Below are 16478 nucleotides of genomic sequence, written 5' to 3'. Positions count from 1 at the left end.
AGGCAGGAGGGCATTTGGAGATTTCCTTCTTAGCCCTGGAGCAGGTCCTTTTTCCTTGAGAGACATTCTCCATTCTTGTGGAGAGTAATATTAATTTACAAATGAGCCTTCAATTATACAGTCTTCTAACAGAGTAATATCTACAAGAGGTTGAGTAAATTTAAAGAAATAAGTTGAAAGCTAATTTTTTTTTAATTCCATTTATATCCCGCCCTTCTCCGAAGACTCAGGGCGGCTTACAAGCTTAGCAGTAGCCTTCATTCTATGTATATGCCTGCTTATTAGGGCTTTCACACACACCCCAAGCGGCATTATTACAAAGTCAGCTTAATTGCCCCCAACAATCTGGGTCCTCATTTTACCTACCTCGGAAGGATGGAAGGCTGAGTCAACCTTGAGCCTGGTGGGATGCGAACCTGCACTAATTGCAGGCAGCTGGTGTTACTTAAGGAGGCATTAGCCCACTGCTCCACCAAGACTCTAATGGCTTTGTGTCAAAAGTATACATGTTCATTATTAATTAATGACTCTATTGATATTATAACTTGATCTAAGATTGAAAGAACTGTAAAACAAAACTCTAAGAACTTATAAAAATTTGCATATCTCAAATAGCAACTTCTCTTTCTCTTTATGAAGCTAATGTAATTGGTTTGCAAATATTTCCTTACAATGAAATGAGAGACCAAGCAGCTAAATTAAGTGGGGAAATGAACACTATGGTTTAATGTTTATTGATGCTCAAGGTTTTAGGGAAATGGGCATTAATAGTTGTTTCAGGTATGTATACCATTGGATGAAATGACAGGAAAAGTGATTCATCTACCTTGTTTAGGTCACAAAACACAACAATCTGGAAGATAATCCACCTTTTGCTGTCATGGCAAAAACCCTCTGCTGGACCTTTTCACCTAAAACATACTCCTTGATTTTTCAGCTATAATCATCAGAACAATTTCCATTACTTATGTTGAATGGAAACACTCACGTCACTCAATATTAATCAAGGTATAAAAACAACAATTGAAAATTATATACTATGAAAGAAATGTGAAGTACACAGTTTTTTTTACTCACCTGCCTATCTACTTCTGGAAGTAAAAGCAGGAGGTATTGTTGGAAATGCTGAGGTAATGAAAGAAATGTATGTTTGTTTATTAAAGCCCTCAAGTTGGTATTCACAAGAATAGATCCTGGTGTTTCTATATCAATGTCCTCGGCTTTGGTCCATTTCAAATGTCCTGGATTAAACAAATAAGAACACATTTAACTCTATCACAAATAAAAGAAGGCAAAGGTATATTTAAATAAGTAAAATTCAAAACATTTACATTTCATATAGTGTAGCAGCTGTCCATGCTAAGGTGAGGAGTACTTTCTTTCCCAACACACTTGAAAGCATTCTTCTACACACCACACACATGTGCATAGTATTTTTGTTTCCTCTTTTCATATTATCCCAATAATGTTGCTTTATTTTAAAGAACTTCCTAACTATAGAAAATGAGTCAAATTCCAGTTTCATTACTTCATCAAACTATGCTGTTAAAATCAGTTGCTAAGCAAAATGTGTTAGAAACCAATAAAATGTGTTATAAACTCGCAATAAAAGCTGTTTTAAAATACAAACCAGCAAAAATCACACTACATTATAAATTGTTCTTTACACACTTTCATGAAGGAACTAAAGCCACTAACACATTGTAAAGTTATGAATTAATCTTTTTAAAAATCCATATTTTCACATTTGAGTTGGTAAAGTAAGAACCAATGAGAAATAGAAAACAAAACAGGGTACTGGAGGTCAATAATCCATTACACAGACAGTGTTGCTGAAATGATTTTGGATTTTATGACAATGGCCTAAGTAATCTTCATGAAGAACTGCTAGAGCAGACACCATGCTGAACTCATCAGGATGGTGTTAAACTAACAGGGGAACAGTGGCAGGAGTTCAGAAACAAATATGCATCCACGCCTTAGAGCAGGGGTAGGCAACCTCGGCTCTTTTATGACTCGTGGACTTCAACTCCCAGAATTCCTGAGTCAGCATAGCTGACTCAGGAATTCTGGGAGTTGAAGTCCACGAGTCATAAAAGAGCCGAGGTTGCCTACCCCTGCCTTTGAGCTAAGAAAACAGACCACAAAAAGAAAAGCAGGAGGCCACAATGAAACTCAGAGTTTCACAGACAGTCCAGTAGCCAGTGCCACTCAAAATCTCAGTTGTTTCTATGTTCATACATAGAAAATGGGAAATAAATAGGGAGATTAACACAAACACAAAGACTTAGAACTAATGGCTTCTACTTATAGCTGGCTCATAGCACAATTTATTCATAAGGAACAGATCCAACAAAAATGGGGAAGGGAGTGGCAATATATATAAAGGAAAAATATGCTTGCATAGAAATTCGGTAATCAGAGCATTAATTAATGCCCTACTAAAAGCATTTGTACAAGAATAAAATGAGACAGAAGGAGGAAATAAAGGATGATATTGGGAATTTATTACAGATCACCTTACCTGGCTGAAGATATGGATGAAGCTTTTATATAAGATTACCAATCTTTTGAAGACTAATAGTAGAGATTTAAATTATAATGACATCAGCTGGGAATCTACCTCTGCTAAAAGTCAGAGATCCAACAACTGTTTGTCCTCTCTTGATGACAATTTTATTTGTCAGAAAGTGGAAGAACAACAGACTTTGTCATCCTAGATCTAAATATCACTGGCATGAAATAATTAGTTGAAGTAGTAAAGGTGACTGGTAGCTTTGGAAAATTAGTCATGTTACCCTTGAATTCATAATCTCCAGGGGAGGAGGCATGGAATAGAACCAGACCATTATTTTGTATTCCAAAAGATTAGACATTAATTACCTTCAAGAGAAGCAGGTTGGAGGGAAGCAAAACAGGGTTATGTCCTGAACTCTGTCTTATTCAATATTTATAATAATGATTTGAAAGGAGTTGAAGTGATAATTATCAAATTCACAGATGACACAAAACTGGATTGGGTGACTAATATTTCAGAGGACAGAAAGTTTTTAAAATATCTAAACAAGCTTGAGTAGTGGGCTGAAGTAAACAGTGCAGAATTTAAAAGCTAGACGAAACATATAGGACCCAAGTATAGGATGGGAAAGACCTGGTTTTGCAGTAATACATGTGAAAAGAATCTGGTTGACCTTGCCAACCACAAGTTAAACATGGTTAGCCATGTCCTGAAACTTTTAAAAGACAAATTCTATCTTGGGATTCATTAGCAGAAATATGGAGTCTAGATCACAGGAGTTAATTGTTTCACTCTAATCAGATCCCAGTTGGAATACGATTTGGTATGCAGTTCTGGGCACTATAATTCAAAAAGGATAGTGACAACTTTAACTGAGTTCAGAGGTAGGCTCCCAAAATGGTGATGGGTTTTGAAAGCAAGGTCTCTGAGGAATAGTTAAAAAGAATATGCTTATGTTTTGCAGAAGAGGTGACTGAAGGGAAACATTATAGCAGATTTTAAATGTCTGAAAAATTGTCACACAAGAGTAAACTTATTCCCTATTACCTCAGAGATTAGATCCAGAAGCAATGAGTTAAAAAAATATACGGAAGTATAAACTGGGTATCAGAAGGAACATCATAATTATGTAAGCTATCAATCAGTGGAACAAGCTGCCACGTAAAATGTTAGGATCATTGTTGTCTACACTGGAAGTAACAGGGATTTCAGTGTTGAAATTCATTTATTTTTAATTTTCAAAAACTGAAATGTTAAGAACAGAACTTAAAAATAAATAGAATTAAAAATCAGACATTATAATTGTTCCTAATGGGAATCTAATTTCTCATACATTTTCCTTGTTTAAAAAAGGTGGTGTTATTTTTTTATTTATTTTTTAAAAAGTCCTGCATATGCAACTCCAAGATACAAATTAAAAGTTGGGGGCTGGAGGGCACAGAATCTTAAAACAAAATCAAAAATTTGTGTCCATTAAAGCCGTAGTCTCTCAATGATATAAACAATAAAAAGTCAGCAAATATATTTTCTCATTTTGCTTAATTTAATTTTCAAAATAATGTATTATGCACTAATTTTCCTTCTTCCGTCCTTCATGAAACTGAAGATAGCTTATATAAAATTACAAGAACCTGAGCAGAAACGCTCAGTTTAAGCAGGATAGTGGTAATCATATGCCTTCAGGCTGTCTCATGAGATAATAATTCTAGTACTTAATAATAGCTAAAAATGAAGACAACATCTAGCTCACAGAAATTCTATTTAGCCCTGACTTTTGAGATTTATTGATTTACTGATTTATTACATTTGTAATCTATCTTTCCTGCAAGATAGCAAGGTGCTACACACATGTGGAGTTAAGGATGAAGAGTAACATTTATTTTACAGTAACAACACAGTCTGTAGTTCAAGAGAAAATAACAGTTGGGCACAAAAAATGAGCAAATGGTCTCTCTGATTATGTGGAAACCTGTTCTCCTGTTCCCATAAACATTGTAACCATTCTCAGGAATTGTTGACTGTTAGAAAAAAGTTATTTTAGAAACAGTTATGTTTTCCAAGAAGCAGAATCTCTCTACTTTTGAAAGCCTGCCTTCACATAGAACCCACCCATATATATGAAAAATGTACTCAGTTAAAACAAATTAGAGAAAGGAAAAATGCTCCTATTTGAACAAGGTACAAAATTTCTGCACTAATATGTACATTTTCTTAACTTTTTAATGAAAACATGGTTCTTAGTTCCAAGCAGTGATCCTATCTATTCAGAGCAACACATGTTAATCATGCTTTTAGTTTTATTGCATCCTTTTTATTATTTTATATTGATTCATGTTTTTATATTTGATTTATAACTTTTAATGTTCAATGTTTTTAATGTTTTAACATTGTAATTGTTTTATATTGCTGTTTTGTGATGTTGTAAGCTACCCAGAGTTGCTCAACAATGAGTTGGGCGGCATATTAACTAAACAAACAAACAAATAAAATATTATATAGTTTTTATTATTGAAAGGCGAATCTCTGACTGTGAAATAAATCAGCAAGCGAGCAAATCATGTTTTCCCATTAATTGTAGAGCAGAATATTAGTTACTGGCTTAGAGATAAAAGATTATGTATAGAGAGCTATACTTTTTGGTAACTCACATTGTATTCGTTGCACTGATGATGCTTCAAAACCTAGAGAGCCTTCTCCATTGCCTGAAAACGTTATGTCAGATGTTCTCATATAACCTGAAGCTCAACTAGCTATACAGAAATTGAAAATTAACATCCCTTCTCTCAGACAAAGAAGTATCTTTGTGCCTGAATGAACCTCCTTGAATTCTAATCATTTGACTATAAGCAAGCCACCCCAATAGTATATAAACCCAAAATGGTTTTCAGCAAAGATTGATGGTTCAATTATTCCCTGAAATGCTACAAGATCTTCAAAACCGCAAGTATCACAATTAAACAGTTACAAAAAATACTATGTTCCACTTATTTTCAGTGAGATTAGGCAAAGAGGGTTGTGTTCAATGGATTTTTTTTAAATAGAAGGCAACCACATTTTCATTCATAAAAACCACCTGTGGCTACCTAATCTAGCATTCTGTCTCCACAATGTCCAGTTAAATGCCAGTGGCAAGGCAATATGCAGAATACAAGCACAGTAATATTTCCTTGCAATCCACAGCAACTGAGATTCAGAGATATGCAATCTCTTAGACAGAGAGCAATACAAAGCCATCCAGAAATTATTGATAGTTTTATGCTTCATGCATTTGTCAAATTCTTTTTCATAATCATCCAAATTGCCAGATGTCACTATATCCATGTTTTAACAAATTCTATAGTGTATTAACTGAATTTTTAACTATCCAAGTTCATCAGATGGCCCCATGTTCTACTCCCCTTTTTTATACCATGCCCAACCTTAGATAGTTCTGTCATGTCCCATTCACTCAATTTCTTCTAAACTCATTAGTCGCAAATGTGACTTTATCTCATATGGAGGATGTTCGTACATTTTCATCATTTTGGTTGCCCTTTTCTGAACCTCTTGCAATTAAATAATAATACTGTTTGGGTGGTGCTATGAGCCCAACTGTAACTAGTAAGCCAAAGGTAGTTACATTAAGGGGTTAGAATGTATTTCATTACAACTGTGACAGATTTATCTTCCGTCCTTTACCAATGATTGCCACAGCTGAATTTTACCTGAATGCACCAAATTGTATTTTTCACAAGTGCCTCAAAAGAGAGTGATGCTTTCATCAAACTAGGGGCCAAAAATTCATTTTTTGTCAATAGTCATCACAATAGTCACCATCAAGGCTTCAGACCGTATCAGCATAGAGATAAAGCAGATTTTTAAAATCTCAGTTTGCATTACTGAACAATATTTGAGATTTTAATGCCTGCTTGTATGTACTGTTTTGGAAGTTTTCAAAATCTGCTTTATTTTAACCATCTTAAGAAAGCAAACGTGATTGCTTCTCTAATTTCCCAGTTATGGTCCTCAGCAGCTATACACCCAGAAAGCCTTTCTGGAAGTGTAGCTAGTAAGTACTCCTGAACAGCTGAGATCAGGTCTTAATGGCTATGTGGTCAGGGTGTGGGATTGGATTCCAAATCAAAAATGGCAGTTTGAGAGAGCAGAAATGTGCACAAATTTCTTGCTGAATAATTCCAGCCTTGCCCTATAGCAGTGTTTCTTAATCTTGGTAACTTTAAGATATGCTGCTGGTTGGGAGTTTTAAGTCCACAAATCTTAAAATTGCCAAGGATGAAAAACACTACTCTAGTTCTTCTTAATGCATGCCATTCTTTCAAGAATCCAGGACTTTTCAGACAGGCTCTTGTGATTCAAGGAGGATGAAAATATAGGGAAGATGAGCATGGCCTTCCTATTTCTGTGGGTTACACCATAGATTACAAGCTAGAGTAACCTCAGCTTTATAGGCAGCTAATTTAAATCATATTATCTAATATTTAAAGCATATTAAATGCATGAAGAATTTTTTTCCAATTTCCCCTTCATTAATTGTGCTTCCAAGTTAGACTTATGAAGATTTCAGAGCCACTCATTCTCTTGCTATCAGAGACTCTAAAAACGTCTAAGCATGTCAATGAAGGAAACTGAATCATGTTTTATAGACAGGAAGCTATCAAAGAATGGAGAAAGGGATTTTATTGTATGCAAAATCTTTCACATAAAAATATCACCTTAAAAAAAAATTCCATTTTTGAAAAAGGCAGCCCTATATTTGTCTTTTGTTCCCTTTTCTGCTAAGCTATAATAAAAAATAAATGTCTAAACACAAGTAAATAAAATTCTATAAAATATTCACTCTGGTCTTTTAAAGAATAAATGCTAGTTTTAATTACTTAATTACATTGGAAAAGATATAATACAATGAAGCTTATCCACTGAGCCAGAAATGGCCATTTTCACATTTGCAGCTTCTCAAAACTCTTAATTTAAAACAATGCCATGAACTAAAGAGTAAATCAGCACACTTCATGTGTGTGGGGGTGTGCATGGGTGTGCATGGGGAGGAGGGGAGAGAGAGAGAGAGAGAGAGAGAGAATATGAGAGACAGAATACATGAGACAGAGACTAGAAAGAGCTTTGTTGCCAAAACAAAGATTTAATTTTGTCCAGATGGATGGGAAGAATTGTAGATTCTGTATTTAATGTATGACAGTTAAACAATTTTTACCACAGCTTTAATCATCAAGCAAAATTTGTTTTTATAATCAAAATATAATTCACAAAGAATAAAAAGATATGAAGAGAACCTGAAGAAAAACAAATACAAAAAGCAAGATACTGATGCCAGCAATAGAAATCTGCAATTTTAAAGGAGAAATAACTTCTTTCAGAGCATATTGCTAATTTATTTGGAGTATTCTACAGCATTAGATAATACTATGAAATGGCCCTAAGTTTAAGAAGGATAAAGAGCAGTTATAAAATTAGCATTTTTGAAATATTCTAAAATATTAAATTAGGTTGCAAACAAAAATCTAAGAAAGGAATAAATGCAGAGTCTGACTATAAATAATCCAACACAAAGCAAAAAGGCTTGCCTGTTTATTTGTTTAATGAGACATTTTGTTACTGCCTAGGATAAATAAGTTACATATAATTTAGCAAAAAAAAAAAGGGGGGGAGCCCAACACTTAAAAAGTCTAACAGAGTGAATATAAATATTGGTTTACTATATAATCTGAGCTATTTTATGCTATTAAGGAATGAGAAAGAAAAGCCAAAGTAAGAAAAGAAATGTGACTGAGAAATATGTAAATAATATGCTGAGAAATAATGAAAAAAAGATAAAGGGAGGGAAAGTAAGAATAGTCCTCCGTGAAAAGATGGTGAAGCAAGAAACAGCTGGCTCCAAAATGGCCAATTTAGGGGAGCTCCAGTCTGTCCGATTGAAAAGGGTTGTGACAGAATGGCCTGCTGGGAGAAGGTGCCCCAAAAGAGAACCCCCCTGCAGAGTTCAAAGGGACAAAAGAACACAGCAAGGGAAGCCCTTGTGCACTGAAAAAAAATATCCAAAACATCAAGAGAGAAAATGCGAAATTCTATATAGTGAGTTTTCATCTTTTCTATGTATTCTATAAAGTAAAAAGATTGGGAGGGGGGGGGGAAGGACATTTTAGAGACCTACTCACCTAAACCAGATTTTTTTAATCTCTTTAAATGCTGGCTCATTTGTTTTCCAGTTGGAGACTTTGGCCCATGTTTCATTTCTTTATCAGAATTGTCTGCTTCACCATTTTTAGATTCAGACCCTTTAAAAAAGCAAACGTTATACTGAAGTGCTTCCCCGTTTGGGAAAAACCAAAAACAAAAACAAAGCTAAGAAAAAAGGAACAAAACCCGTATAGTGATATCTTTATCTGTTACCCTATTTAAAGGTTATGTTTTCTGCTGACAAGTTGATTCCCTGTCACTGGAAGCAACGAAGCAAAAGCTCATAAATCCATTAAGTGATGAAAACAAGTTTCTTCAATGTAACAGTCAATAAAGATGTTTGCTAATCCAATATAAATAAGCTTCTTCTCCCATAGCAGAGACATCTTTAAAAATAATAATGCTACCTTTATAAGGGAACAAAGAAATAAAAGGAAGGATGGGAAACCCTCCCTTTGGTAAGTTAATTTTCTCCCACGTCTGGGGGGGGGAACCCAACCTACAATAAAAAGTGACACAGATCTCTGCACGATTCATTCACAGTGAAGCATGTAACAGCCAAAAGTAAAGGTCAGGGTTGCACTGTGGTGATTAAGATGGTGCCAGAACACAAAATCTTATTAAAAGGACAACTGTTATTGCAAGACAGGAGTATGAGAGTAATTCGCACTCCCAGAGGAGTTGTGATGGTTATTTATTTGGCTCCCTGATGGCACAGAATGCCAAAACATAGCTCTCCTATTAAGAATCAGCATCCAAAAAGACTACTTTGCATTCCTTTAAAGCAGCTGTTGTGATTTTAATTTTTTTAGACACAGTCTTTCTCTCTTGATCCTCCCTTCCCCTCCCTCCTAGCACTGAAATTAAAATCTTCCTTCTTGGAATTAATAAAATTGGTTAAAAAAATGAAACAGAATCCATCTTGTGGGAACACCATCATAATTTTTCAACATCCTAATTTTGTGCACGATAGCTCTCACCTCATCGGGAGGGCTCTTTGACTAGAAACTGTTGTTGCAGTCAGTCAGTCTGTAGCTATTTACCTGAAGGTGAATCCGACTGCTCATCAGACACCTTTAATGGTGTCAAAACAACACGAGGAACAGTCTTGTTTACCATCATTGAGACTCCATTTCTTCTTTTCTGCTGCTGTCTCAAAGCCTACAAAGGACAAAACAAAACAGAAAAATATAACACAAAATGCTGCTCACAAGTGAATTGCACAAAACATTCCCCTTTCATTCAGCTAAGGTCCTTAAGATAATAATATCCAACTAGCTGCAAATTTGCCATTCTTTCATTTCATCTCTCTCTCTCTCATTCAATCTGCCTATATTTTAATTTAAGCATAAAGAAGATGCACCTTTAAAATCCAGAACAATGTTGAAAACAAAGAAGCATTCATAACTGTTTGCTCTACCTTAGCAGCAGAAACATGAGAACCCATGGAATTTAAAACTGAGATTTTCAAGTAAAACAAATCTAAAAATAAATATTTCAAAACCAGACTAAAACTCCATGTCTGTACATCTCTTGCAGGTGCATCTTCTCCCGTACACTGCTCAGTCAATCAAGTTAACACAGTGTCATCAGTATGTACAGCATGTAAGGGCTACAGTATTGATGCACTCACTCAGCCGTGAGTAGCGCTGCACAAAATCACTGCACATGGCAGGAATCATTTATTTCTGCGAAAGGGATCGGTCCTAATCTTGGAAAACCTTGCAGCACTTGGCTTCTGTCTGCTTGACTTTGGGCATTAACCTTCAAAACACGAACATGGTAAATGTGGGAGAAAATCATAAAAGAATAAATATCTACAAATGGGAGGGGGGTTGTGTGTGTATTTGTTTGTGTGCATGTTTTTTTTTGTAACTGTATCAGCAACAGGGAGGATAATGCAATACAAAATACAAATAGAACCTGAATAGCTGCCAGGATATTTTATACAATAAAATAACTCAAATTGGAAGATTAGGGAACATGAATGGGAGAATCTGCCAGTTAAACAATTTACAAGCACAAATATTTAAACTGAACAAGTTATAACAAATCGGCTCACTTCTGATTATCTGGTACCTGCTTGTAATCCTCATTTTACACTCTTATCTTTGATTTGTGTGTGCATTAAAAAGACCACTAAATTTTACCAAAGGAGATCATGCTTAGCATGAATTAATATCCTTTGTCTCCTTACGAGCATAAACGACTAATGACTTGTGAGCTTAATTCTGTAATTGCAATACAGCTGTAGTCTATTTAGATGACAATGCTTTTGCACACAACACTTCAAAGGCAAAATAATTAAAAACAATTGTTTCCTATTTCTCTGGATAATAATATTTTAGAGCACAAATTCTGCCCCAGAAAGAACAATAAAAAAGCAACAACTGGGTATTTAACAGATATTTCAATGTAGAATTTATCAGAGGGACATAAATAATACAGGAGAATTTTAAAAAATGGCTGTCAGCCAACAAAATAATTTAAACTGATTTATTGCCTTAAATCAACCAGATTTACATACTTATGCATGTTGGTCAAAATATAATCACATAGTTTTAATATACTGGAAGCAAACAGCTCCTCTTTAATTGCATGACAATATTTAAAATTCACTGGACAAAAAAACCCTACCTATTAATGGAAAAAAATATAGCTTTAATACTTGCTTCCATCAGTTTGGAAACTTAAAATATAGGATATTTTGGTTACAGTAATAGTGAAATAGTTTTAATATGAATATTCAATTCCCATCAATATTATGATAAATCTGGTTGCAAGACATATTAATACTTATTTTAGCTCAGCTCTGTGAAGTTTACTAGCCTATAAATGTTACTGAAATAGAAAATGCATGTATCCAAACTGAAATGCCTTGTTTTACATTTCTTTATAATTAAATTTGGTGGCATCTCTATATAGCCAGTCTAGCAATATGTTCCACTGATCAACTGTAGAGCAAATTTCATCTGCAATTAAATGTTTAGTTGATTAAGCAACTAATTCAGTTAGGGGTTATGCTCTCAATAAATATCAATATTCATGGCCCTGAAAGGACATAACACAGTATATAAAAATCTAAACAAAGATGTACAAACAATGAAAATCACTACCTCTGATTTGCAAGTAATAGCTATAACTATTTCTGTCAACATTTGTTTTTGCCCTCCAAGTTTAAAACATTGCAATTGTATTGTTGTATATAAATTAAGTTTCTACAAGTACTATTTATTCAACAACAGATGCGGCAGAAACTATTTCTATGGGTATTTAGACAAATATGCCTCACAAAAACCTCATGAAGTACCATGGCACAGAGCAGGTGCATTGGTTCCTTCCATTTCTGGTGTAAGATGGCCATATACAAACCCCAGGCTATCCTATCTCCCCGCATTCAAAAAGGTCTTACAGCCAAACCTCACCTGCTATGTCTGCTGCTGACTGCTCAATAATGTTACCATACTGTGCCTAGTTCCTTCCTCTTTCTCTACAGACCTCATATGAAAAGATAGCATATTTTTTGGATTATGGAATTTAAGCAAGTGATCATCAACCACAGGAAAATGAAAGACAAGTTAATAACGCGATTTCACATAGTGACTACTCAGAGACACTATGACCAGTGCTTTTTTTGTAAAAGAAAAAGGTGCCGGAACTCACACATGTCATACAACCCACCTTGCCTATCCTACAAGGTTCCATCCAAAAAAAGGTGCCGGAACTCCGTTCTGAGCGTTCAATGAGAAAAAAAGCCCTGACTATGACAGCCAAGACACACATATAAGGTAACTTCTAAAAAAGTTCTAATTAATAACAGCAGATTAAAGGCTCAACAGATTTCAGAAGAATGATGGAGGGAAGCAAAATGAAGAAGTTGGTGGAGGAGAAAGAAAATAGGTGGTGAAGTTAATAAAATGGAATGCAGACAATACAAATGAAGAAAAAGAAAAAGCCCATGATAGTCTGGAATCACTTTGACAAAACAAGAGATATTAAGAAGTTGTTGTAGATGAATACCAAGATAAATTTGAAGAAGGAACAGAAGAGTTCAATAACCATCACCTTCACCTTGGGAAAGAAGAGGAAGTGAGAAAAAAACTCAAGGTAATCTATTTTGATCCTGTCTAGTATGAAACAGGGGTAGAAAGAAAACCTGCCAAACTGTCAGGATTCTGTTATTACCCTCTGCAACAATAAAACAGAGCTCTTTATGATGTCTGTTTCCTGATCTGGGCTAACTTGAAAGGTTTGGCATCAGTAGAAAAGCTAAATATGTACAGGTCATAGTATGGGAATTGTATGCCATTGTAATATATCACATATTTTGGAGTGGAACAAGGGGTGGGAATCTTAGTAGCCACAAAAACTGCAAAACGTACCTTTGTAAGGAACATACCGGTACATTAACCAAATAGTATTTTACAAGCTTTTATGACAGTTGTGGAAATCAATGTTGAATTTTCATAACTTTGACTCACCAACGTATTGAACTACTGATTTTAATAAATATGAAAGAAAATGGACACTAAACCTCTCTCTTTTTCCCATCTTTGACTAGAAGCAAATCTAGATGATAATCAAAGTTCTGGTGAATTACTATATCTGACTAGCAAACTGTGTTCATAGATAGTGAAGAAAAGGTTGACACGGGCAATCTGGTGATTTCCAGAAATTTTGGACCACAAGTCTGATAAATCTCAATCAATATGGCCAACAGATAATAGGGGTAACGGGGGCTATTATCTAAAACATCTGAAGTAAGATGCAAAAGTACACATAGTTCTTACTCATGGAATAAAACAAACGGATATCAATAAAAAAAATTGAGGGTAAAAGACCTTAATCCTCCTAGTTCAAGATAATAGATGCAATTATAGATGTGACATAGATTATAACCCAATAGTTTAAGGTAAAGTAATTAGACACCTTTTACAGTTATTAACTGTAACTTAAACATTCTCAAAAACGAAAGCAATCCAGACTTAACTTCTCTATTAAATTTCTTCAAGTCCTAATTAGTAACTTTAATTATGAAAGAAGTAATAGTTTCATAGACATAAAGTTGATTATGAAGAGTATTTTTAGTCTAACTCATACAATTTAAAACACAGATAGTAAGATAAAAACTAAGATGCTGACATTTTAGCATAAATACAGGTCAACCACTTCTTTTTGTGACATTTACTATATCAAATGTGACACATAATTAAATGAAATATAAACTAATTGGTATATCTAGAAACAGTCTAGTCTTCCTAATGTATCATTAATTACATTATGTAGTCTGCAACAATACATTACATTTGTCATGCATGGGGAATCTATAAATAAGAAACGAACATTCTTAAAATCGCTGTCAGAAAAATGTTACAATATAAATCACACTTACAAAACAAAAAGTAATTTAAAATCCCATATAATCTCTACCAGATAGTCAGGAAAGCCAATATTCTCATAAAAACTAAATGTAAACAATTCTAATTCTTTACTGTCAAAAGCATTCAATTCAAATCTAGAATCTGATTAGCAACGTTAATTTAGGTCTGAAAACCATTAACCATCAGTTCTCTCTTAAAACTTTCTACAATGTTTGATGTACCAAAGAATCAAAGTACTAGGTATAAAAGCAGAATATATCTTCAAGGCTGCAGCCAATTTATTTGACAGAGAGTAATAAAACATGCTGACCTACAAAATCACTAAAGCATCTGCATCCTTAAATACGCTGCTTAACATTTCTCTTGTATACAAGCTCAGATTCCAATAAAATAAGATGGTAAGGAATCATTTGTTGATAATTTATACTGAAAGATCTAACGTGTGCTAGATAGAAAAACATCTAATGTCAACTGAAGAGAAGTATGTTCTTTCCAGTTGCTATTTTTATCCTAAATCCATTACATAGTATTCAACACACATTTCATCAATAGAAATGATTATACCATAATTTTTCTATCTGTACTTGTCTTGCCTTGATAGATATTGTACATCTCTATTTGTTTTCATTTTGTGATGCAGTAACCTTTCCAGCACTGTTTTTTTCCCTTTACCACAAAGGCAATGTCAAATAACTTGCACAAAAAGGGGAGTGGGGGGAGCCCATTCAATAGTCCCCAACTGCTTTGCAATTGCCACTGCCAAACATTAAGTCAATACAGATATGGGAAGAAGCCATAAACCATTCTTAGGGCCCTAGGCTTTGAGACATGGAAAAAAGCAGCAGTTATTAGCACTCCCAAGCCATACAACCAAGTTTCCCAGAATCTTAGGAAGACCATTGGCTGAGGAGATAGAATTGGAATGGCATTACTTCTGACTGCAATGGAGAGTTATATTTTAATCACACAGTTAGTTCAAAAGTCCAGTTTAGCATATAGCTTTCCCCTAAGCCGTCACTTCATTGTAGGAAGAAATTTGCTTTTTTGTGATACATTAATTGCTTCTTTGCTTTTTGAAATGTTATAGCGCAATGGTTGTTTTTTTTATCTGCACCATTTCAGTCTGGGAAATAAACAGTGCCAAGCAAAGCTTCCCAACCTGGCGTCTTTCAGATATTTTGGGAATATAACTCCAGTACTTTCTGCTGAAATACTATTACAGATCTGTGTGTACTAGTCTTAACACATCTGAGAAGTATCAAGCTATAGAAGACTAGTCAAAGGTTGTTAATACAGGTAGTCCTTGACTTACAACCACAACTGAGCCCAAAATTTATGTTGCTAAGTGAGACAATTGAGTTTTGCCCCATTTTACAACCTTTCTCACCACAGTTATTAAGTGAATCACTGTAGTTGTTAAGTTAGTAAGACAATTGTTAAGTGAATCTGGCTTCCCCATTGACTTTGCTTGTCAGAAGTTGTAAAAGGTTATTACATGACCCCGGGACACTGTAACCATCATAAATATGAACCAGTTGCCAAGTATCCAAACGTTGATCACATGACAATGGGAATGCTGCAACTGTCGTAAGTGTGAAAAACGGTTGTAAGTCACTTTTTTCAGTACCATTGCAACTTTGAAAGGTCACTAAGTGAACTATTGTAAATTGAGGACTACCTGTATCATATTTCCCCATTATCAAAAAATGGCCCTGAGGTTCACCGTTTTTGTTAATTCCACTTGTTTAAAATTAATAGTGTTATTATTCTGTAAACATGTATCAGAACTACTGAGAAACGGCACTTAAAGATCTACATTCACTTTCTTAATTGGTTAACAACAAAAATCTTGTTAAAGTTACAGGTTCCTCTTTGTTATTTAATTTCCAGAAACAGAAAAAAGTGTATGTGTAACCACAGAGGCATAATGAAAGAAATCTTGCTAACAATGATGAGAACAGGAAAGGGAGAAAACATATCAACTTTCACTTTTTCAATTGCTTCTTTCCTTTTTTAAAAAGAAGATAAGCATTTCTTTTTAGAAAAAAAATGTATTAAGATGTTAATGTGGTCAATTGAAAAATCTCCTGTGGGGAAATATTATCTCTCTTCTACCACAGCACAAAAGCAAACAAGCTAACTAGGAAGCACCCTGCACCCTGCTGCTTTTAATGGCACTGCTGTTTGTTATTTCAACAATAAAACAAATTTAGAATCAAAACAGCATTTTTCTAAAACCAGTCTTGTCAACAAGTTGTGTAAAACATCAGAGAACTAGCATCCAGTTTTTCCTTTGTTAACATATTTGCTGAACCAACATTTGGTCAGATACCAGATTTTCTGGAAAGATGGAAATAGACCAGATTATTTACAATTATACATATTGC

The 16478-nt window shown here is 34.5% G+C and overlaps 1 protein-coding gene across 1 annotated transcript in view; it reads right to left on the bottom strand.

Annotated features, from left to right (window-relative positions):
• Positions 1-16478, bottom strand: part of ASXL3 (ASXL transcriptional regulator 3) — a gene marked incomplete at both ends in the record, with an annotated part of 110865 nt that overhangs the window by 20333 nt on the left and 74054 nt on the right. Inside the window, 3 exons of the mRNA XM_083360753.1 lie at positions 1078-1241; positions 8689-8808; positions 9754-9871. Coding sequence (XP_083216879.1) covers positions 1078-1241; positions 8689-8808; positions 9754-9871 — 402 coding nt within the window. The remainder of the gene's footprint in view (positions 1-1077; positions 1242-8688; positions 8809-9753; positions 9872-16478) is intronic.

The sequence above is a fragment of the Vipera ursinii genome (assembly GCF_947247035.1).
Source record: "Vipera ursinii genome assembly, chromosome: 3".
NCBI lineage: Eukaryota > Metazoa > Chordata > Lepidosauria > Squamata > Viperidae > Vipera > Vipera ursinii.
The sequence above is the reverse complement of the archived record's forward strand: the minus strand, read 5'-3'. Positions and strand labels throughout refer to the sequence as shown.